This window comes from Heptranchias perlo, chromosome 34, assembly GCF_035084215.1.
Source record: "Heptranchias perlo isolate sHepPer1 chromosome 34, sHepPer1.hap1, whole genome shotgun sequence".
NCBI lineage: Eukaryota > Metazoa > Chordata > Chondrichthyes > Hexanchiformes > Hexanchidae > Heptranchias > Heptranchias perlo.
This window is the reverse complement of record NC_090358.1, coordinates 15,496,523-15,520,111: the sequence shown is the minus strand read 5'-3', so window position 1 is coordinate 15,520,111 and position 23,589 is coordinate 15,496,523. Positions and strand designations below refer to the sequence as shown.

At 40.0% G+C, this 23,589-nt stretch overlaps 2 protein-coding genes across 5 annotated transcripts in view; one reads left to right on the top strand and one right to left on the bottom strand.

The window, feature by feature from the left end:
• Nucleotides 1-22,407, bottom strand: part of sltm (SAFB-like, transcription modulator) — a 41,979-nt gene extending 19,572 nt beyond the window's left edge. The window contains exons 1-10 of one of the 2 annotated variants that reach the window (XM_067971494.1): nt 22,235-22,407; nt 21,085-21,166; nt 16,909-16,973; nt 10,454-10,642; nt 6,853-6,912; nt 4,281-4,308; nt 2,361-2,832; nt 1,631-1,677; nt 1,280-1,410; nt 1,017-1,166 (exon numbers count right to left, since the gene is read on the bottom strand). In XM_067971494.1, coding sequence (XP_067827595.1) covers nt 1,017-1,166; nt 1,280-1,410; nt 1,631-1,677; nt 2,361-2,832; nt 4,281-4,308; nt 6,853-6,912; nt 10,454-10,642; nt 16,909-16,973; nt 21,085-21,166; nt 22,235-22,369 — 1,359 coding nt within the window. In that variant the 5' untranslated portion in view covers nt 22,370-22,407. The remainder of the gene's footprint in view (nt 1-1,016; nt 1,167-1,279; nt 1,411-1,630; nt 1,678-2,360; nt 2,833-4,280; nt 4,309-6,852; nt 6,913-10,453; nt 10,643-16,908; nt 16,974-21,084; nt 21,167-22,234) is intronic. The other variant, XM_067971495.1, reaches the window with a different exon arrangement.
• rnf111 (ring finger protein 111) overlaps nt 22,316-23,589 on the top strand; it is a 128,854-nt gene continuing 127,580 nt past the window's right edge. The window contains exon 1 of one of the 3 annotated variants that reach the window (XM_067971497.1): nt 22,316-22,497. The gene's annotated coding sequence lies outside the window, so the exon portion shown is untranslated. Of the gene's footprint in view, nt 22,498-23,250; nt 23,432-23,589 lie in introns of those variants that run through there. The other 2 variants (XM_067971496.1, XM_067971499.1) reach the window with 2 other exon arrangements.

Genomic DNA, 23,589 nt, shown 5'->3' with positions numbered 1-23,589 from the left:
CACCATTAGCTACCTGATCTGTACAACTCAGTACGACACCAATGCAACTGAGCAATTGGGAAATCTTCAAACTGGGATCTTAAACAATACCAAGCTGTGCATTTACTTAAGAATCGATCACTTATGAAGCTTCTTAATGGGGAAAAGAAAAAAGGGAGTGCAGTCAAAACTGTTTCAAGATAGTTATGAACTCTCAGAAGCAAAGCTCATTAGAACATTCTGGTAGTTATGTGAATCTGATGGATAAATATTTATAAATCCAGACACTTGCATGCATCAATATAAACCAATGTGCCACTGTAAATTATACCACAAACCAACTAGTTCAGAGACTAATGTATACTTACACTAACAGAATAATGTCTTTCTTCTTTAATAATACTTTACCAAGCTGATCCCTGGTCATACACTGATGCAGTTTAAAGATTTAAAAAATTAAGACACCCTAAAAGATTCTACACAAAGTTGGGTCAGACAGTTCATAACAGTTTCAAATATACCTCTTTACTAAGTAAACAGATATCAACTTGCCATTCCATATAACATTCATTTAACTTACTGCTAAGCCCAACTGAAACCTTTGCCTCTCCTGTCCCCAGTTTTGTAGATTTACTACCCTAATGCTCCCTGCTTCATGGTTTTTGTCAGTCTCTTTCTGCTAGTGTTCTCTCCTGACTCAATTCCACTGACCTATCAGCTGTAGTATTTATGAGAGTTTGTGCTGAAGTCAAATGTTTTCAAGCATTTATTGTGCTTTTTGCAGTACTAGAACTCTATAATGGAGTGTGTTCAATAAGTACCTGCTATGGTACATCACATGGTGGCCAGCTATTTGGTATTAGAAACTGGCACATTGTTAGCTGAAGTCTGTGCATATTAATTTTGAAGTTTATTCGTACTTTGGAAGCACATGCTTATACGTCATCTTGTTTCTTCTGCTTATAAAAATGTGGCATTATCACCCGCACACTTCTAAGTCATAGGCAACACGTGAACATTTTTTTTTAAATAGTTACTTTTTCAACAGAAATCTGCTGTCCATGTAGCTCAGTGCGATGAAGGTGGGAAATACACCTAGACACTTCAGCACTTGAAGACATAGTCACAAATCCATAACATCGAGCACCAGGACTGCGTGCATTGGTTACTACTTTCGCACTCAGAACCTATGACAAAATGTATACAATTCACAACATGAATCATCATGGACATCACTTAAAAACTTTCTTAATATATAGTAATTCTGGTGGAGGCAAAAACCACAATAATGAACACATACCTTGCCATATTTACTAAACAGGTTCTTTAGATCAGCTGCTTTAGTATTCGAGGACAAGCCACTAATCCACAGATTCTTGGTTGAACTGCTAGTGGTGCCACTGCTACTCCCAGTACTGCTATTAACACCCCCTATGGTATGGATGAAAAATAAAACCACTGCCATCAACACAAACCATACGAAACAATCATTTTACTCAAAGTGTAACTCAGAGTGCCAACCTCACAATGTATTTTTAAACCTTTGAATGGCAGATAACAATGCTGTAACATGAATTTCCAACATCTGAGGCAAACTGTGAAGTTACATTTACAACAAATTCTGAAGGGTGATGGGTTAATCTGATCTTACCTTTTTCATCTTTAGTAGTAGTCTTATCTTTCGAATCCTTACTTGAACTATGAACACAAAACAATGTTAGAAAAAAGGAAACCCAAATATTCAAAAAAGGTAGAGCTGAATTCTCACAAATACTACTGGACATATTGATAAATATAAAACAATGCATTTTTTTCCTAAACAAAACATCAAAATTAAAACATAACAGACCACTAAATTATAAAATTCTAAAGAATCTCTGGTCACAAATATACCAAAGCCAACATTTGAACGGAATAGTTCCAAAATCGACACTTGCATCGACTTTCCAAAGCTGAATGAAGATCTAGATTTGTGCCAATTCTATTCAGTGAGCAAATCACAATCTTCTCCAGTAATCAGGAGTGGTAGTTTTGATTCCATACTTGAGAATTCTCCTTACTTGAACTGTGAATTTTTCACACGGGTGTATTGATTGTTCAGGATCAACACAAGGCTTTTTTAAAAATCTTGCAAATTTTCAACAAAAAAAGATATAAAAAAGCAAATAACTGAGCAGAGGAAAAAATTACATCGCAAAAATGCAAGCAAAGTCAGTCTTGCATCTGTCTTTTTAAAAAAAAACATGTTAAATGTCTTAAAAAGAAATGTAACATACACTGGCTCGTTAGGAGGTCTCAGATTAAGAACCGTGATTACTCACAAATGCAGACCGATCTTACTGTTGGTATTCAGTATCATAAATTGACATAGAAAAACAAACCTCTTTGCTTGACTGGATGCCCCAGAAGATGAGGGGCCTTTCTTTGAAGAATCTTTCTCTTTCTCTCCAGCTTCAGCTTTTCTGGACCAGTCTCTGGTCTCCTTCTTCGCTGACTCTGCTTTTGTCCCCTCCTCTTTTCTTCCTTCCTTATGGTTTTTCTCTTTCTTTCCCTCATTTTTGACTTCTCCCTTCAAGTCCTCCTGGGACTGGGACTCCTTTTCAGCTTTGGTTTTATTCTCACATTCTGAAGTTTTCAGGGTTTTACCTGTTTCCAAGAGATCGTCGCCATCGAAGTCCAACGTGATGGCATCTTCTGCTTGGATTGTGACTGAAATATTATCATCATCCACTTCTTTCAAAGATGCATTAGGTTCAGTTTCATCTTGAATTGTTTGTTGAGCCTCAGCAAGACCTTGCTCTGAAGGTAGAGATTTAGATACTTCACGAGAACCGTCCTGTATATCATCTACATCTGAGGGATTTAACAGGAATAAACATGGCAAAATACAGGTTTAAATGTCAAAGCTTTTACCTAGAAGGTGACCTTATCATTGATATTCAAAAGAAATACAATTTACCTAAATTAAGAAGGTTAGAAAACTACAAGGTGCATGTGAATCTGAATTCCTTAGTGACAAAAGTTGTTATGTGCAATACCTTTAATACAAAAAGTCTTCTGTAGCAACATAAATATCCTTAGACGGTGTTATTCTTTGGTGCATGAATCCCAATTGCAATCTTTCTACATAATGGAATCTCTCTTTTTCCAGCCAAGGTCTGTTTTCATTTGTATTCATCACTTCGACAAAGTTCAAATGTCCACCAAGGGCCTCTGATTTGAGCATCTCACATTTCTGGTAAAATCTATTGGATGAAATGGTCCATGTAAGCCATGTTCTCCATTGTATTCATCCAGATTCTGAAGGGCCTTATCCATCTTCAAAATAATTCCATACTCTATACCACATCTCAGAATCCATCCTTCCATCTTCTTATCACATATTATGGAGAAAAGATACCAAACTGCTTAGGATGAAAGTCTTCGGCAAAATCAACATCTCTTTTCACGTACCGTCTAAAATCACACAGCAGTGACAATCTTCAACAGGTTTTTTTTGGAAAAGTTACATCGACATCGTGTTCCGAGTCCTCCACAGTTCCAAAGCAAAGCAAATCAATGTTCGTAGGTTTTGTCTCCATTTATGTTGTTTCATTGTACCAGCCGTGTTTACTACAAAAATCAGAATCTCTACTCTTCAGATTCTAGCCTACCAATTCTAGTAGTGCAAGTAAAAGAAATGCATATCACAATCATAGAGAGAACCATGCATTTTCGCAAGTGTGAAAACAGATCAGATTTCAAAGAATTAGAAGGTCAATTTGATAAAGTAAAATCCATATTCTGAAAAAGTGCTCCAATAGCAACAAACAAAAAAAAACACAAAACAATCCACTATTCTCCCATTTGTTCAAGGGAGCTCTATTAACTTGACATTTTGTCATATAAGCCTATGAAAGGAGGATATAGTGACTTTGACTCTAATATGAAAAAATAAACTTTCATTCAAGATATAAAAATGAAGCAGATAAAAATAAGAGCCATTTGTAGCTTAGTGGAAAAAAATCATTGCCACTCGGTTTGTGTTGTGCATATTCATACATGCACTATAGTAACTGGCAAGTCTACTCTGCACCTTTTTACAAGTCACATTTGGATTTTTAAAAAAATCTCCCAAGTACATAAACTTTTCCCCAAAACAGGAAGTCTTTTAATTCCATTTTATGTTACATCTAGTGCCTTGTATTGGCTTTCCAACCTTCAACTATTCATAACAAAATCAATCAAAATACAATCCAAGTTACAAAGTAAATTGAAGGGAAGATACAAACTTTGCAAAGGCAGTGGTAACCATTACATACCTTTTTCATTGTCATCCTCTTCTGCTTCCTGAAATATCAGTTTAAGACATTTTTTAAAAAAAAATTGTTGAACTTAACAATTTTTTACATTTAGACAAACACAATCAAGATGAATCCCATTTTCACAGTGCTCCAATGAATATTGCATCGGATTTAAAACAAAATACAATTTGGATCTTGGAATGAAGCCCTTCTGATTCATTCTTTCTTTCTTTTCAGCAGGAATAAATCTGGATGTTTTATTGAAGGTGGTAGGAGGGAAAATTGGTAAATGTTATGTAAATTTGGAGCTTCAAAATTAAAACCAAATCTGACGTTGCAGTTCTGAATCTGCTCTAACGGTAGCAGGTCACGGGTGAAAGTACAGTTCTAAAGTTATGGAACTGCTTGGAAGGGAAAATGAAGCTGTAAATATGAGGTAGTTTAAAGAGGGCAAAAGAGGTCAGTTTTATTAGCGGTACTTTTGATCTAGCAAATCCAGAGTTTTGAATCAAAACAGGCACCGCCTGATAAATAAGACCTCTGACCACTGCCACAATAGTTCAGTTGGGAAGTGCAATGCTTATAACGTGGAATTGAGTCATACAGAGCAGGAATGTCACAGGTTTCGACATCCAGTCTGTATTGAGTTAGCTGAACTCTGCTGGAGCAACAGTAAGGGTGGGGGAGAAGAAAAATCTTGCACACTGTCTAGGCTAACACATGAAGAATGACCAATTAGGCAATGGTACTAGAGCACATCCAGTGCCCATGCAGCGATATCTCAAGCACGAGCAACACTGCTGATCAGCGGCAGGGAGAGAGTTCTAACCAATGAAAAGGCACTGCTATATGCACCAATAATTTGAAAGTTTGTTACCATGCAAGAAACCACCTTTCAACTGGATTTGCAAAACTAATGTTTTAAAAAAGTAGATATTGTTCAGGTGGATATTGTTCAAGCCTTGCCCTATTTTGTAATGTAAATTATGGCAACATACGGAATGATTAAAGATAACGTACAATGAGTTTTCTACAAATATTTCAAAACTGAACAGACCTGTGTGTAGCAAAACAAAACAAAATTCAGCAACAAATGTTACATTAAACCATCACGTGAAAAGTTTGTCTAAAAGACTTAAGAAACAAGTGTCCAAGGCCAACGACGACTCAAAATTCCAGAAAACTGCAGAAACGTATGCCAAAAAAAAAAAGGAACATCTAAACTCCTGCCATAAATGCCAGGCTGATTAAAAGCTTTAAACTTAGAAATTGCAAATAATCGGTGTAATTCTATTAACTGTCAAAAATATTTTTAAAAATATTGTTCGCCATTAACTAAACAAGAATACAGCCCCTCCCCCACGGCTCAACAAGACTATCCAGTGAATAGCTGAGTCATACGGACTAAGAAAATATGTTGAGTTATCTGGTTTCAACCAGGGCAATGGTAGTGGAAGGATCTGCCAGGGTTCCGACTCTTGATCACCATCCAATGAATCCCGCTGGAATTAAATGTGTCTGACTGGTCTGAACGTACAGTGCAGGACAACAGTAAGACCTTAACAAATCAACCCTTAACAAATCTTCAAACCACATACCCTAACCATCATTAAGGTTGCTTATTTCCACTTGTATAACATTGTCTGGCTCTGTCCTTATCTCACTGCCACTAAAACCCCTATCCATGCTTTCGTATCTCCGCTCTTGACTTCTCCAGCAATCCCCTCATTGGCCTTCTAAGCTTAACCCAAAAGTAAACCACATCCTGTCCTGCACTAAGTGATGCTCAATAACCCTAACTGACCTCTTCAGGCTCCTCATCCCCCAACACACTGAATTGAAAATCATAATTGTTGGTTACAAACCTGTCTATTGCTTTACCCCATCCTACTTCTGTAACGTCTAGTCCCATGCACCAGCCCAAACCATCCAGTCTTTCGCCATTGGCCTGCTGCACATCTCCCCACCATTGGTAGTTGAACGTTTTTGGGTGAAATATAAACGGGTGACTAATAGGGCCAGGGCTTGAAAATTGCAGCTATGAGGAGAGATTGGATAAGCTGGGGTTGTTTTCCGTAGAGCAGAGGAGGCTGAGGGGAGACTTGATTGAGGTATACAAAATTATGAGGGGCCCAGATAGATTAGACAGGAAGTACCTGTTTCCCCTAGCGGAGAGTTCAAGAACTAGAGGACATAGATTTAAGCTGATTGGCGGAAGGATCAGAGGGGACATGAGGAAAATCTGTGTTACCCAGAGGGTGGTGGGTGTATGGAATTCGCTGCCCGAATTGGTGGTAGAGGCAAGGACCCTCAACTCTTTAAAAAGTACCTGAACCTGCATCTAAAGTGCTATGAGCTGCAGGGCTACGGACCGGGTGCTGGATGGTGGGATTAGAATGGGCACCTGGTTGTTCTTAGAGCTGGCGCGGACACGATGTGCCAAATGGCGCCCTTCTGTGCTGCATCTTTTCTATGGTTCGACCCATGGAACCGTACTCCCAGCAAGAAGTCAACATCATCAGGAGAATGGAAGGAGAAAATTGGTGAACAGGACAGGAAAAAAAAACTTAAGCCAAATAGAAGTGCTTACCTCTTCATGCAAGAGGACATCCACTTCTTCAAGAACAAGCTCTTCATTTTCTTCCTCTGCCTGAATAAATAAAGTGAACCACAACTCAATCATATTTCAAACTGCTCAAAGCATTCCATACTCAGATTAGGCAATTTTCTTTTTATAAAATCAATTGCACAGTCCACTCTTACAACCTTAGCAGCAATGAGCACCATTATGTGTTTAACAAAATGGTGCTCATTGCTGCTAAGATTGATACAGTATGATCCATTCACACCGTAGCCCAAGGAGAAAGCTCCAAAACGCCACCTCACGTTACTTAACAGTTTGGATTTTATTGATTTTTTAAAAAACTGTGTAGCTATTCAGTTGTTCTTGTTCAAACAATGAACATAATAAATAAAATAAAAAGCCTTTGTAGTAGAGTAGCTGGATGAATCTCAAAATGTCCCTCTGATTTTCCAATATGAACAGCATTATAAGTGGCAAAAATTCTAACCCATCAACACTACTATAACTGAGGCAGAGTTTTGAAATCCAACTTGTCGGGGATAGCGTAAATATTATAATTTCACTCATTTGTTTTTGAATTCCTTGAGGTTCTACTACACCGTTCAAAATTAAGACTAGATAACTGATACTTAAGTCCATGGTACCATACAACTGGTGGCCTTTCAATATAACTAGGTACATTTACTGTATTTTGAAATGCTGCAGATGAAGCTTTGAATATATGGAAACATGGGGATATAGGAACAGAAATAGGCTATTCAGCCCCTCAAGCCTGTTCTGCTATTCTATTAGATTATGGCTGATCTGTACCTAATTTCCATATCCCTCGATAGACTTACCTAACAAAAATCTATTGATCTGTCTTGAAAATTTCAATTGACCCAGCATATAGAGTCTTCTGAAGAGTTCCCGATTTCCACTATCCTTCATGCATAAGAGTGCTTTGTGATTTCACTCCTACATGGCCTAGCTATAATTTAACAATTGCGCCCTCTTGTTCTGGATTCCCCCACCAGATGGAGTTAAGTCTCAGGTCAGCCATGATCTCACTGAATGACAGGACAGGCTGGAGGGACTAAATGGCCTATTCCTGTTCCTAGAAGAAATAGCTTCTCTGTATCTACTCAATTGAATCCTTTCATAATTTTAAGCACCTCGATTAGATCACCCCTCTATCTTCTAAACTCAAGGGAATACAAACCAAGTTAATGCAACCTGTCCTCATAATTTAACCCTTTAAGCCTTGGTATCAATCTGGTGAATCGGCACTGCAACACCTTCAAAGCCAATATATCTTGCTCAAGGTTCGGTGCCCAAAACTGACGTAGAATTCGAGATGGGGGCCACTTCCTCACACTTATATTCAAACTCCCTTGAGATAAAGGCCAACATTCCATTAGCCTTTTTGATTATTTTTGTACCTGTGCACTAGCTTTTAGTAATTTGTATTCAGGACTCCTAAATCCCTTTGCTAGTCCACAGCTCCTAGTCCCTCACCATTAAGAAAATATTCTGACTTGTCTTCGTTGGATCCAAAGTGGATGACCTCACTTAGTCTACGTATGTTTGTAACTTTCTACTTCCACCCACATAACTTACTATGCCTCCTAACTTAGGGTCATCTACAAACTATAAAATTGAACCATACTCCTGTTATCACTGAGAAATTGCTGTTCACTATTCTCCCATTGCAATTGTGTGCTCCTCATCTGATTCGCACTCAGGATTGATTCTGTCCCTCAAATTAACTTGAAACTCCAGGTGAATTCAGAGAGGCACTCACTGACATCAGCTCAGGATGTCAACAAGCATCTGCACTGATACAAAGTGGGTACAACCACAAACTATAAATCATTCTTTGTACCTGCAATTCTGGACATGTGTTAGGCTGGAGGTTATTGAAAATAAAAGAATCTATTATCTGTAGGTATAGCAATCACTTATGGTATCAACTTGCATCATGCAGCCCTGGTCGATGCAGCCTGGCTTGTTTACTCCATGTAAGGAATCTTACAACACCAGGTTATAGTCCAACAAATTTATTTTAAAAATCACAAGCTTTCGGAGATTATCCCCTTCGTCAGGTGAATGAGTGAAAGGTTCTCAAATCGCTTATCTTATATTAGGCTGGGACACCATCACACCAATCAAAAGGTGTCGTTGGTGTTCAGACAGATTAGCCACGGAGAACAGTACGTCCCAGTACACTGAATATACATTGTGTCAAATTACACAAACAGAGAGAAAGAGACCCAAATGGCAGAGAGAGGGAGAGAGAATATTAAAAACAGATAACTTTTTTTCCCCCTTGCTGGTGGGGTTTCGTGTAGCGTGACATGAACCCAAGATCCCGGTTGAGGCCGTCCTCATGGGTGCGGAACTTGGCTATCAATTTCTGCTCGACGATTTTGCGTTGTCGTGTGTCTCGAAGGCCGCCTTGGAGAACGCTTACCCGAAGATCGGTGGCTGAATGTCCTTGACTGCTAAAGTGTTCACCGACTGGGAGGGAACCCGCCTGTCTGGCGATCGTTGCGCGGTGTCCGTTCATCCGTTGTCGCAGCATCTGCATGGTCTCACCAACGGATGAATAGACACCGCGCAACGATCGCCAGACAGGAGGGTTCCCTCCCAGTCGGGGAACACTTTAGCAGTCAAGGACATTCAGCCACCGATCTTCGGGTAAGCGTTCTCCAAGGCGGCCTTCGAGACACACGACAACGCAAAATCGTCGAGCAGAAATTGATAGCCAAGTTCCGCACCCATGAGGACGGCCTCAACCGGGGTCTTGGGTTCATGTCACGCTACACGTAACCCCACCAGCAAGGGGGAAAAAAAGTTATCTGTTTTTAATATTCTCTCTCCCTCTCTCTCTGTCATTTGGGTCTCTTTCTTTCTGTCTGTGTAATTTGACACAATGTATATTCAGTGTACTGGGACGTACTGTTCTCCGTGCCTAATCTGTCTGAACACCAACGACACCTTTTGATTGGTGTGATGGTGTCCCAGCCTAATATAAGATATGCGATTTGAGAACCTTTCACTCATTCACCTGACGAAGGGGATAATCTCCGAAAGCTTGTGATTTTAAAATGAATTTGTTGGGACTATAACCTGGTGTTGTAAGATTCCTTACATTTGTCCACCCCAGTCCATCACCGGCATCTCCACATCATGTTTACTCCATGTAATTACTGTAGAATTTACAACGTATTCATGCATCAGTCAAAAAACTAAAAACTTCAGAGACCTCAGTTTACTGAAGACTCAAGGAGGGAAAAATCTTCTATGAAAGGAACCATTTGAATGATATTTCAAAATTAGAATGAGGTGAAGGAACACTTCTTGGTATATTCAATATTGTAAGAAACCCATTCACATGCATTTATTTGAACGTGACTAATGATTTTAGTGATTAGTACATGCTCATGGACAGATAAAACTAATGCACTGGAACAATTCCTACAGCATATGGCTACACGGAGCCTATTTTTTTTCCCCACAGAGTATTGTTTCCAAACAGAAGTCCTGTTATATTCTGGAATTGTTGCATGACTACCAATTGCTGAAATGCTTTTGGCTGTTTTATGAATGCCAGCTACTTCTGTACCTGGTCTTCTGGTTCCCCGTCATCCAGAGTTTTAGCACCAGGTTCATCTGCACTCGCAGGCAACTGTTTACTGACTGAATCACCATTTTTATCCATTTCCTTAGTTTCGCTGATCTTTTGCTCCTCTATTCCATCTTGATCACTTGTGTCCTGAGAGTCACTCTGGATTGCATCTATATCAGCTTCCATCTGTTACAAGACATTTATTTATACTTCTCAATATCATAGAAAATTTAAATTGATCTATGCACAATTAGCATATAATGCACATGCATCATTGACATGCCTGTACAGTTTCAGTCTCTTGCTTTTAACAGGAATAGGCCATTCAGCCCCTCAAGCCTGCTTCAATTAGATCATGGCTGATCTGCACATCAACTTCATTTAGCCGCCTTGGCTCCATATCCCTTGATACCCTTACCTAACAAAAATCTGTCTCAATCTTGAAAACTCCATTTGCCCTGGCATCCACAGCCTTTTGGGGGAAAAAAAGTTCCAAATTTCTAATATCCTTGTTTAAAAAAAGTGCTCCGATTTCACCCCTGAATGGCCTAGCTCTAATTTTATTATGTCCCCTTGTTCTGGATTCCCCGCCAGAGGCAAGTTTCTCCATATCTACCCTCTCAAATCCTTTTAACATTTTAAACACCTCAATCTTCTATACTCAAGGAATACAAGTCAAGCTTATGCAACCTGTCCTCATAATTTAACTCTCTAGACCCTGGTATCATTTTGGTTAATCTGTGCTGCAACCCATCCAAGGCCAATAAATCCTTCCATAACTGAATGCAGTACTCCAGATGCGGTCTGACCAAGGCTCTATACAACTGAAGCATAACTTCCTCCCCTTTGTATTCCAGCCCCCTTGAGATAAAGGGCAACATTCCATTAACCCATTTGATTGTTTTTGTAGCTGTCTACTAGCTTTTAATGATGCATGTACTTGGACTCCCAAATCTCTTTGCTCCTCTACAGTTCCTAGTTTCTCACTATTGTAATACTGATTTACATTTCTTGAGTCCAAAAGTGGATGACCTCACACTTGCCCACATTGAACTCCATTTGCCATATGTTTTGCCCACTCAATTATAGAAATCATAGACTGATACAGCACAGAAGACGACCATTTGGCCCATAGTGCCTGTGCCAGCTCTTTGACAGAGCTGTCCAATTAGTCCCATTCCCCTACCTTTTCCCATAGCCCGATCAACTTTTCCCCTTCAAGTATTTATCCAATTCCCTTTTGAAAGTTATTACTGAATCTGCTTCCACCACCGTTTCAGGCAGTGCATTCCAGATCATAACAACTTCCTGCGTAAAATAATCTGTCTATGTCCTTCTGCAACTTACTGCTTCCAACTGCACTACTTAATGTCCATCCTAAGAGTATCATCTGCAAACTTGGATATACAACTCACTATTTCTTCGTTCAAGTCATTATTAATGATGAAAAGTTGGGACCCCAGAACAGGACCCTGGGGAACACCACTTGTGACATCCTGCCAATCAGAGTACCAACCCTTTATCCCCACTCTTGGACTCCTATCTCTCAGCCAATTTCCAACCCAAGTCAAAAGGCGACCTCAATTCCATACGCTCTCGATTTTGCTAATAATCTCGTGTGGAACCTTAGCGAATGAATTCAGGAAGCCTATATAGATAACATCCATAGATACTCCATTAATCAGACATGACATACCCTTAAAGCCACGTTGGATCGCTCTGATCAGTTCGCATTTGTTCAAGTGCTCAGTCACTCTATCCTTAATGAGAGTCAAGTAGTTTCCCCACAACTGATATTAAACTCACAGGACCGTAGATACCTGCTTTCTCTCTCCCACCCTTAATTAATGGAGTGACATTAGCAAATTTCCAATCCAGTAGTACAATTCCTGAATCAAGAGAGCTTTGAAAGATTATGATGTTTCACCAAGACAAAAATTTAGTTTTAGAAAACTGTTTCCCATAAAAGTTGGATGGCTTTTACTGCATCGTTCAGCAATACAACTCCAGATAATAACTATGAAATTTGAAGTCTATTAAGCAGCACAAAAAGTCCCATTTCAACTCTTTACAGCTAACAAGCATATTAACTGGATTTAAACATTTTAAAAGATAAGTTTAACATACAACTATAAATCTGTATTCAACATTACAATGTTCAAGTCAACCATAGTTATTAAATACAGGGTGAGTGGGAGAGGAAAAAATAACCTTTGAAAAAGGGACATTTTGACTTTTATTAATTTAAGGGATAAATTCTTCTTGTTGTTTCCTCCTCAACCAGAAGAATGGTCTGTCCACGACCATCTCTATGGCTGCCATCAATGCTTCCAAGTGATCTGAAGAGGAATAACCCTGACCGTAAGCAATTTTTTTTCTTCCTGACTCCCCATAAAACTAGAGATCATGTGCTCCACAGTGTAATACCAAGCATACTCGTCAAGTTTAGAAATGTTTGCAAGAGACAAAGTTCAAATATAGACAATTATGGGTTTTGAATTTACAACCATCAGGCTTCACCACACTAAGCCATCCTACCACACACTTCATCTATCTCGTGTTTTGAGTGCATCACAAAATGTCAAAAGTATTCAAAAAGAGAACGGCAATGATTTCATGCCCTTTTTTAAAAAAAAACTTGGCCTGGAAATTTGTACGTCACTTTTAAGTGACGTACAAATCTGAAAGCTTCCGTCGCCAAAAAGCAATTAACTCTGATTGGCCCCAGGCAGCATTTATGTACTGCAGTTAAACTATGTGAATTTCAAGACACAGCTCCATCTGAACCACACAATAATACATTGTGCATTGCAAGGTATAGCCATCCTGGCTAAACAGCATATTATCTAACTTACCATAAGCATCATAGGAGATTTACTAACATGTTTGATGTCAGTCAGGGCAGCAGCTGGGTGTTACTATTCACTTCAGGGCCCAGGAAAGAGAAAGGGGACAGGGTGAGGGTTCCCAATTCTGCTCTATCTATATTACATGCACAGACTCGTTGGACAAAGCAGAATTGGTTTCATTTGTAATGCCCTCCATGGTAAAATAGCACCAAGAATCACTATCTAGCCTCACATATGAAAAGTAGCAGGAAAGTTGATAAGGCTGTTAAAAAAAAGCATTCAGGATCATTGACTTTATCAATACAGAGTACAAAAGCAAAGAAGTTATGCTAAACCTTTATAAATCACTGGTTAGGCCTCAGCTGGACTAGTGTGTCCAATTCTGGGCACCACACTTTAGGAAGGATGTCAAGGCCTTGAAGTATGCAGATGAGATTTTTTAGTATGGTACCAGGGATGAGGGACTTCAGTTATGTGGAGAGACTAGAGAAGCTGGGAATGTCCTCTTTCGAGCAGAGAAGCTTAAGGGGAGATTTAATTGAGGTGTTCAACATTATGAAGTAGAGAGAGGAAACCAGGGAATTATAGACCAGTTAGCCTAACATCTGTTATGGGGAAAATGCTGGAGCCTATAATTAAGGATAGGGTGACAGAACACCGTGAGAATTTTCAGTTAATCATTGAGAGCCAGCATGGATTTGTGAAAGGCAGGTCGTGCCTGACAAACCTGATTCAATTTTTTGAAGAGGTGACTAAAGTAGTGGACAGCAGAATGACAATGGATGTTATTTATACAGACTTCCAGAAGGCATTTGATAAAGTCCCACATAAGAGACTGTTAGCTAAGATAGAAGCCCATGGAAGAGGGAAAAGTACGGACTTGGTTAGGAAGTTGGCTGAGCAAAAGGCGACAGAGAGTAGGGATAATGGGAAGGTACTCACATTGGCAGGATGTGACTAGTGGAGTCCCACAAGGATCTGTCGTGGGGCCTCAATTATTCACAATATTTATTAACGACTTAGATGAAAGCATAGAAAGTCTCATATCTAAGTTTGCCGATGACACAAAGATTGGTTGTAAACAATTTTACAACACCAAGTTATAGTCCAGCAATTTTATTTTAAATTCACAAGCTTTCGGAGATTTCCTCCTTCCTCAGGCAAATGTTTGCCTGAGGAAGGAGGAAATCTCCGAAAGCTTGTGAATTTAAAATAAAATTGCTGGACTATAACTTGGTGTTGTAAAATTGTTTACAATTGTCAACCCCAGTCCATCACCGGCATCTCCACATCACAAAGATTGGTGGCATTGTAAGCAGTGTAGATGAAAACATAAAATTACAAAGCGATATTGATAGATTAGGTGAATGGGCAAAACTGTGGCAAATGGAATTCAATGTAGGCAAATGTGAGGTCACCTACTTTGGACCAAAAAAAGGATACAACAGGGTACTTCCTAAATGGTAAAAAGTTAAAAACAATGGATGTCCAAAGGGACTTAAGGGTTCAGGTACATAGATCATTGAAGTGTCATGAGCAGGTGCAGAAAATAATCAATAAGGTTAATGGAATGCTGGCCTTTATATCTAGAGGAATAGAGTACAAGGGGGCAGAAGTTATGCTGCTGCTATACAAAACCCTGGTTAGACCGCACCTGGAGCACTGAACAGTTCTGGGCACCACACCTTCGGAAGGACATATTGCCTTGGAGAGAGACTGCAGCATAGGTTTACTAGAATGATACCTGGACTTCAAGGGTTATGTTGCGAGGAGAGATTACACAAATTGGGGTTGTATTCTCTAGAGTTTAGAAGGTTAAGGGGTGATCTGATCGAAGTTTAAGATATTAAGGGGAACAGATAGGGTGGATAGAGAGAAACTACTTCTGTTGGTTGGGGATTCTAGGAGAAGATGGCACAGTCTAAAAATTAGAGCCAGACCTTTCAGGAGCGAGATTAGAAAACATTTCTACACACAAAGGGTGGTAGAAGTTTGGAACTCTCTTCCGCAAACGGCAATTGATACTAGCTCAATTGCTAAATTTAAATCGGAGATAGATAGCTTTTTGGCAACCAAAGGTATTAAGGGATATGGGCCAAAGGCAGGTAGATGGAGTTAGATCACAGATCAGCCATGATCTTATCAAATGGCAGAGCAGGCATGAGGGGCTGAATGGCCTACTCCTGTTCCTATGTTCCTAGATAGGGAAAAACTGTTTCCACTGATGAGGTTCAATAACCAGAGGACGCAGATTTAAGATAATTGGCAAAAAGAACCAGAGGGGAGATGAGGGGAATTTTTTTTTTTTTTTAAAAACAGCGGGTTATGATGATCTGGAATGCACTGCCTGCAAGGGTGGTGGGAGCAGATTCAACAGTAACTTTCAAAAGGGAATTGGATATATACTCGAAAAGGAAACATTTTTATGGCTATGGGGAAAGAGCAGCGGAATGGGACTAATTGGAGAGCTCTTTTAAAGAGCCGGCACAGGCACGATGGACTGAATGGCTTCTTTCTGTACTGTATGCTTTTACGAAGAATGGTCACTTGGGCAAAATATTGAAAGACTTCTAGTGCCTTTGGCAATGTAACTTAATAAAAGCCAATGCCTTCAGAAGGGGATAAGAGAAAAGGGAAGGAAACTGAATGGAAGTGTCACAGAGTTCTTAAATGCTTACTTTGAGATCCTATAAAGTATTGTATACTCCAGTCACATTTTATAAATAGTAGTAAATTTACATACATTTTACTTTGAAATTAACAGTACTATAAATTCTTCATCACAAATTCAGTATGCCATCAAATTCTACATTACATGGCATCTTGAAACATATCACTAAAATTTTTTTTAAAACCAAGTTTAGCGGTTAAAAAAGCATACGGGGTCCTGGGCTTTATAAATAGAGGCATAGAGTACAAAAGCAAGGAAGTCATGATGAACCTTAATAAAACATTGGTTCGACCACAACTGGAGTATAGTGTCCAGTTCTGGGCGCCGCACTTTAGGAAAGACGTGAAGGCCTTAGAGAGGGTGCAGAAAAGATTTACTAGAATGATTCTAGGGATGAGGGACTTTTCGTTATGTGGATAGACTGAAGAAGCAGAGGTTGTTCTCCTTGGAACAGAGAAGGTTGAAAGGAGATTTGATAGAGGTATTCAAAATTATGAAGGTCTAGACAGACTAGATAGAGAGAAACTATTCCCATTGGCGGAAGGATCAAGAATCAGAGGACATAGATTTAAAGGTGATTGGCAAAAGAACCAAAAGGTGACACGAGGAAAAACTTTTTTATGCAGCGAGTGGTTAGGATCTGGAAAGTACTGCCCAGGGAGGAGGGGAGGCAGATTCAATCATAGCCTTAAAAAGAGAACAGGATAAGTACTTGAAAGGAAAAAATGTGTAGGGCTATGGGGATAGGGCGGGAAGTAGGACTAATTGGATTGCTCTTGCATAGAGCTGGCATGGACTCGATGGGTCGAATGGCTGCCTTCTGAGCTGCAACCTTTCTATGATCCTAACCAGGCACCTGGAAGCCCCTAATTCTCATTGCTTTTCCATTGTCCAGCTGTTCATCACGTAAAGACAGTGAACTTTGTATTTACCTTGCTATTACCATCCTCTTCTGTGCTGACATCACCACCAGCTTCATCGGTATCCTGTTTTTTCCCTTAAAATAAAACAGTACAGTTTAACCTATGTACTCAATTGAACTGCAGTTCACTGCATATCCCTCTTAGTTATCCCTTTGTGTAATAAAATCCAGTTGCAACTTTCAAACTACAAAGATTCTAGCAAAAAACAGTTTGTCAGTTCTCTACATTCTCAGTTACTGAATACTCCAAAGCAATTACAAAACTCTTTATTTGATGGTTTTGAGTTCAAGAGTATTCTCTTAAGCTTGTGGAATGGTAACTGAGTATTTCAGAGAAATTTTACTTTAGCTTTGTGATTTTATAAACACCAGGAGTGGAAGAAAGTGATTCATTTAGACAAAAAAAAAGTTTCACAAAAACCAAAATATTCTGGATTAGCAGAAGATGACAGTCAGGAGTTTCAGACATTACCAATATTTTGCATAAATAACCGACATCCCTTCCCTTTTAAACAGGGTAAACAAAACCTTTGTCAGAGTCTCACCTCCGATAATTGTACATTATAGGGAAGGAACAAAGTTATTTGAAGCAATTTACCAAGTGAGAAGAAGTCTTCAGAAGATCAGTCACATTGGCACTGCACAACCGGTTTGGTGTCAAACAAATAAATTCTGATTCCACATCATAAAGAGCTATGCTGTGAAACATTGTTAACATTCAGGGCTAAGGAGACACCAAATGGGAGAACACAGTACTAGTAACACAGCCCACCTAATGAGAACCTGTTACTTTCTGGAATTGAGATGAAGAACACATCTTTCAAGTTCATTGAGTACAACCAATTTGTAAACAAGCAGTAGTTGGCTTGGCCACTTCTTAAAACATCAATAGATTTAATTTACAGAACAATGTTCGATTATGCATGTCTCTTCACAGCTACAACTGGGCAAAGCCTCAGTTCAACAGAAAAACACTTTGACCCTTTAAGTGATGCAGTAGCATTTCTGTGTCAAGGTGAAATCAAAGCATTGCATTTATAATCCCACTTAACCAAACGATAAAAGGAGACCTTATAATGCAATTACATTATAGTGCAACTTCAAGCATTGTACAAATGCCACATTCAGCAGAAACAAAGTTTCTACTTGGAATATAGTTCTGGTCACTTAGATCATTTGATTAAAAAAATGTTAAGCACCAGGATGGGAGAGTTAATGTACAGTCAGGATAAGCTTTGATTACTAAATGGCATTTTCTCATCCTTGACTTGTATTACAGGTCAGATTTGTTTGATGATGTGACTTGTACAAATCAGTGAAATTTTCATCAGATTTGTGACAGTCCTTTTGCAGAGACCTTGTAGGCTGCTGTAGCCCATGCAGGAAGGAAAGTGATCAAGGGAAGCAAGAATTGATTGTTCTGGTCGACAGCGAAAAAAACTCTCAGATTCAAAAGGCTTTCCAGAGTAATGAAAGGAAACTGTGGGGGACCAAAGATTATAGTTTGATGCAATCAGGAAGGAGGAGGAAAAGAATTGGATTGTCCTAGGAAATAAAATGAGAGATAGTTAGTATGTGATCCAATGCAAACAGTGGCTCCTTGTGCAAGTATCTACTTGTTGTTAATCAGACTTGTACAAAAATTTGGGGGACTGCATGTAATCCTACATTGAAAAAAATCTACACTTACATTTGATGCTACTCTATCTTCACAAAACACTACAATATCAAAATATTAACAGCACAATATGTAAACATGCTAGATGAAAAAAGATCAAGGTCCATCTAGTTCACTTTCTACCAATGCATACCATCGGTAGTTGCATGATACAACGATAATGGAGTTGTTAATTAATCATAGCAATCAATCTCTAGCAATTAGTCTAAAATAGACCCAGACATGACACAAGGAAAGCCCCATTTGGTGGGCAGCTTTGGGAAGCGTATGTCCAAAGTCACCTGTTCGTCTCAAGCATGCTCACTTACCATGTTATTCATATGCTGTATCCCAAAATGTTATTTTCTGAAACAAATCTATCTAATGTGCATTTGAATTAATCAATACTAATTTGAATACAATTCCAGCGAGAAAATACCCAATTTATACAATCGTTCCTCATAATCCAATCCCTCCATCCCCTCAAACATTCTGGTTGCTCTCTTCTGTATCCTTATCTGTAAATCATTTGTAAAGATGTTACCATATTTAATTGATAGTAAAGCTTTCAAAAGCATATAGAAATTAATTTGAAGTTATCGTTCTGTAAAAGTTCTATCCTACTTTAATCAGTACACTTCAATTGACCAAACTTCTGGTTGAAGCTCTACAACCCTGCCACATCTAGTCATGAGCAGTAGCGGACAACGAACGAGAGGAGGCTCAATGAACAGCTCCATCCTCAGCGATGGCGGAGCCCAACACGAGGACAAAAGACAAGTCTGAAGCGTTTGCAACCATCTTCAGTCAAGAGTGAATGGTCCTTTGCGGCCTCCTTCTGAGGCCACCAGCACAGATGCCAGTCTTTAGGCAATGCGATTCACTCCACGTGACAGCAAAAAACTGAATACAGCGATGGCTACAGGTCCTGACAACAGCCCACCTGTAGTGCTGTAGACCTAGACGATCCCCAAGTGAAGCTGATCTAACACAACTACAACAATGGCATCCACCAATGTGGAAAATTCTCTAAGTGTGTCCTGTCCATAAAAAATTGGACAAATCTAACCTGGCCAATTATCGCTCAGACTACTCCCAATCATCAGCAAAGTGATGGAAAGAGTCAGTCAGTCACCGACAGCGCTATCAAGCAGCAATTACTCACCAATAACCTCCTCAATGATGCTCAGTTTGAGTTCTGGAAGGACCATCCGGCTTCAGACCTCATTACAGACTTGGTCCAAACGTGGGTCACAAGAGCTGAATTCCAGAGGTGAGCCGAGTGACAGCTCTAAACATCAAGACAGCATTCAATTGCGTATGGCATCAAAGAGTCCTAGTAAAACTAAAATTCAATGGAAATCAGGAGAAAAAGACTCCAGTGACTGGAGTCATACCAAGCACAAAGGAAGAAAGTTGTGTCTGTTGAAGGACAATCATATCCCGCCCCAGCACATCACTGCAGGAGTTCTGCAGGGCAGCGTCCTCGGGCCAACAATCTTCAGCTGCTTCATCAACGACCTCCCCTCCATCATAAAGGTCAGAAGTGGGCTGTTTGCTGATGATGACAGAGTGTTAAGCTTCATTCACAATTCCTCAGACAATGAAGCAGTCCATTCCCACATGCAGCAAGACCTGGACAATATGCAGACTTGAGCTGATAAGTGGCAAGTAACATTTACACCACAGAGGTGCCGGGCAACGACCATCTCCAACAAGTGAGAGCTTAACCACCTCCCCATAACATTTAATGGTATTACCATCATTGAGTCCTCCACCATCAACATCCTGGGGGTCACCATTGACTCGCCACGTAACTGCCAATGGCTACTAGAGCAGGTCAAAGGCTCACTTCCTGACTCGCCAAAGCCTCTCCACCGCCTACAAAGCACGTCAGGAGCGTGAAGGAATACTCTCCACTTGCCTGAATGTTGTTACAGCTGCAACCACTCAAGAACCTCAACACCATCCAGGACAAAGAAGTCCACATCTCATCCACCATGTCTGCAGTGTGTGCTATCTACAGGATGCACTACAGGAACTCAGCAAGGCTTCCTCAGCAGCACCTCCCAAACCCATGACCTCCACCACCTAGAAGGTCCAGGGCAACAGATGCATGGGAACATCACCTCAAAATTCCCCTCCAAGTCACACAGCATGTTGACTTGGACATATATTGCCATCCCTTCGCCATTGCTGGATCAAAACCCTGAAACTCCCGACCTAACAGTATTGTGGGAGTACCTTCATCACATACAATGCAGCAGTTCAAGAAGGTGGCCCATCACCACCTTAAGGGTAATTGGGGATAGACAATAAATACTGGCCCTGCCAGCGACGCCCACATCCCAAGATTTATTTTTTTATATAAATTTTAAAATTATGAACTAAATTTCAAAACAGCGAAGAGACAAATACAAAACTTGCGGCTCAACCAACATTTTGGGCCAGAAAGTACAAAAAGATATGCTATTAAGAAAACTGGCAGCTTCTTGCAAAATTGTACAAAAATGTTAGAAAAAGCAATACCTTTGCTTTTAGCTGTTTTCTTTGAAGGCGTATCTGAAAAAAGCTGCACGTTATCAGGATCTCCTCCCTCCTCTTCTATAGCCTGTTTCGGTAAAGTAAAATGTATGTGTTTTTTTAAACAACTTCTAAATCATCAATTTATACAGTGGAAACTGAAAGTGAAAATTAATTAAAACTGGAAAATAGTTTACTAAAGCTGTAAATTTCTGAGGTTGTATATCATGGCACTTCACAAAAATTCATACCCCAAGCAAATACTGCTGTCTTCACCTTCTTAAATATTCTCATCTGCAACTATGATTCATTTGAAAGACTACAAACATCACTTTTCAACCATGTGATTTTTCTAAACACTAAATTTGTACTTGGATAAACCGCAATCTAAAACTCTGCACTAATCCGGCAACTAAACCGTGGAAAATTTCTTTTAGTACCAACCAGGACTACATGAATTGCATTCAGCTTTGGTCATCAAACAGAATTATATATATCCTTACAAACTATCAACAAAGTAAATAAATTACTAATTAATAACAAAGAAACACGGTTACTTTATTCGACGGTTCTAAGACACATAAATATATACTTAACAAGGAATAACAACGTTTCCCTTTTAAACGGTATTACATTCATTTGGTCTCGCAGAAAATGTACAGTTTTTTGGTCGTTAAAACGTAATTTAAAAAAAACTCAAATCCTTAAACGGCCAAGTAAACATCCCTAAAAGGCGTCAGTTAACCGCCTATTTAAAAATAAGAAAGACAGATTCTGCCCGTATATTATCGCATTAAAACCTGATAAAATAGGCAAACGTTCCTCATTAACCGACGTTACCTGATCTTTTATTTTTTGTTACATGTGAACTGCTCACATTGGAACCTTATGCACTATAATGTTTTCTGCAACCGGGAATCACCCGATCTGTCAGCACAAAACAGGTCTCAAGCATTTTTCATCCACAAGAGGAAATTTAATTCGCTGTGATCTATTTGTGTCGACTCAGTGAAACATTAAACCCATTTACAACAGCAGCCACTAAGATGTGGAGGTAGGCTTCGACCAAGGCCCACTAAAGGTGGCGGCGGCGGCAAACCGCGGCCCCAGGTCTCCCTGTTCCCCCTCCCTTCACTTCACTGTAGGCTTCTCGCACCTGTTTCAACCTTGCGATCAGAACCGTTTTAACACCACTTATGTCTAAATTCCGCCGTTTGAGTTCTGATTTGAGATCTACGACACGCAAGTCTATAATACGCCGTGCCTCAGCGGCGCTGGGAGTGGCGGCCATTTTACGCGTCTCCACCGACCGAGCTCAGGCGGTTTCAAGCCAGGCCCCGCCCTCTCGCAGAGGCCCGGATGCGAAAAGCTGCCGCAAAGTAGTGGAGTCGCGGCCTTGGTTCCAGAGCCGAATGGGAGGTAAACGGGAACAGCGTTTAGTTCGGAGCGTGGGGGTTAGGGAAAGGATAAAATGAAGGCGGAAAGGACGAGCTTCTCGGGGGTAATAAGGCTCTCCGAGGACTGGGCTTTTAGCTCCCCCCCCCCAAACTGCCGTGAATTGGAAGGCCGTCAACACAATTTATTCCATTATTAAACATATTTTATAGGTGATTTAAAGCAATAGCGCTGAGTTCCCTGGTTGCGTTGTATTTAAAAGAGAGAGGACAGTGGGTAAACAGTTCTGATGAAAGGTCATTGACCTGAAATGTTAGCTCTCCACAGATGCTCTGACCTGCTGAGTGTTTTCAGCATTTTCTGTGTTTATTTTAAAACATTTAGTGGTATAAACATTGATGTCACAATTTCGTTTTGAATTACAGCAAAACTCTATTTAAAGTAAAAACGAACATTTTAACGCCTATTCTGGTACGATAGCCAATCTTTGATTGCAAGCAACAAATACCGAACATTGCTCCAAAGCTGGCGAAACTACGCATGCGCCGTACAACCCCCCCCCCCCCCCCCCATGTTTATAGACAAATAAAAGCAGCTTTTAAAATGGTACTCGGAATATAATATCGGATTACAATAGCCTATTTCCGTCTATTTGATTATACATACAAAAAGAAGGACGCTTTTTGAGGTAGATACATTCGGCATTACCGGCGATATTTACGCATTTTGGAACGGCAAACAAAGCCGGTGTCGTAAAAGGAAAAGCTCGCTCTGTCGTAAAGATGGAGCTGCCCCGTCCGATGCATTGAGCAACGCTCGCGCGAGTCTCCCTAGACTGTGGAGCGAGCTTCGTCGTTTGGGGGCTTCTGTAAACAAGAGGCTAATTCCTCAAAGAAATGTCTGAATAAGGCCCAGTGGAAATAATGCGCGACTGGCAGCACCTTACAGTAAAGCTTCGGTAAGCTCCTTTTTTTTTTGTTAGTCGTCGTTTTTATTTTATTTTAACCCAATTCCCGGCTGGTTAAAAAGTGATTATAAAGTCCCGGCCTGGTCAGCGCATTTCGAGCTGCTGACGTTTGTACGCTTGAGTATGACCCCTCCGCACATTTTACTCCA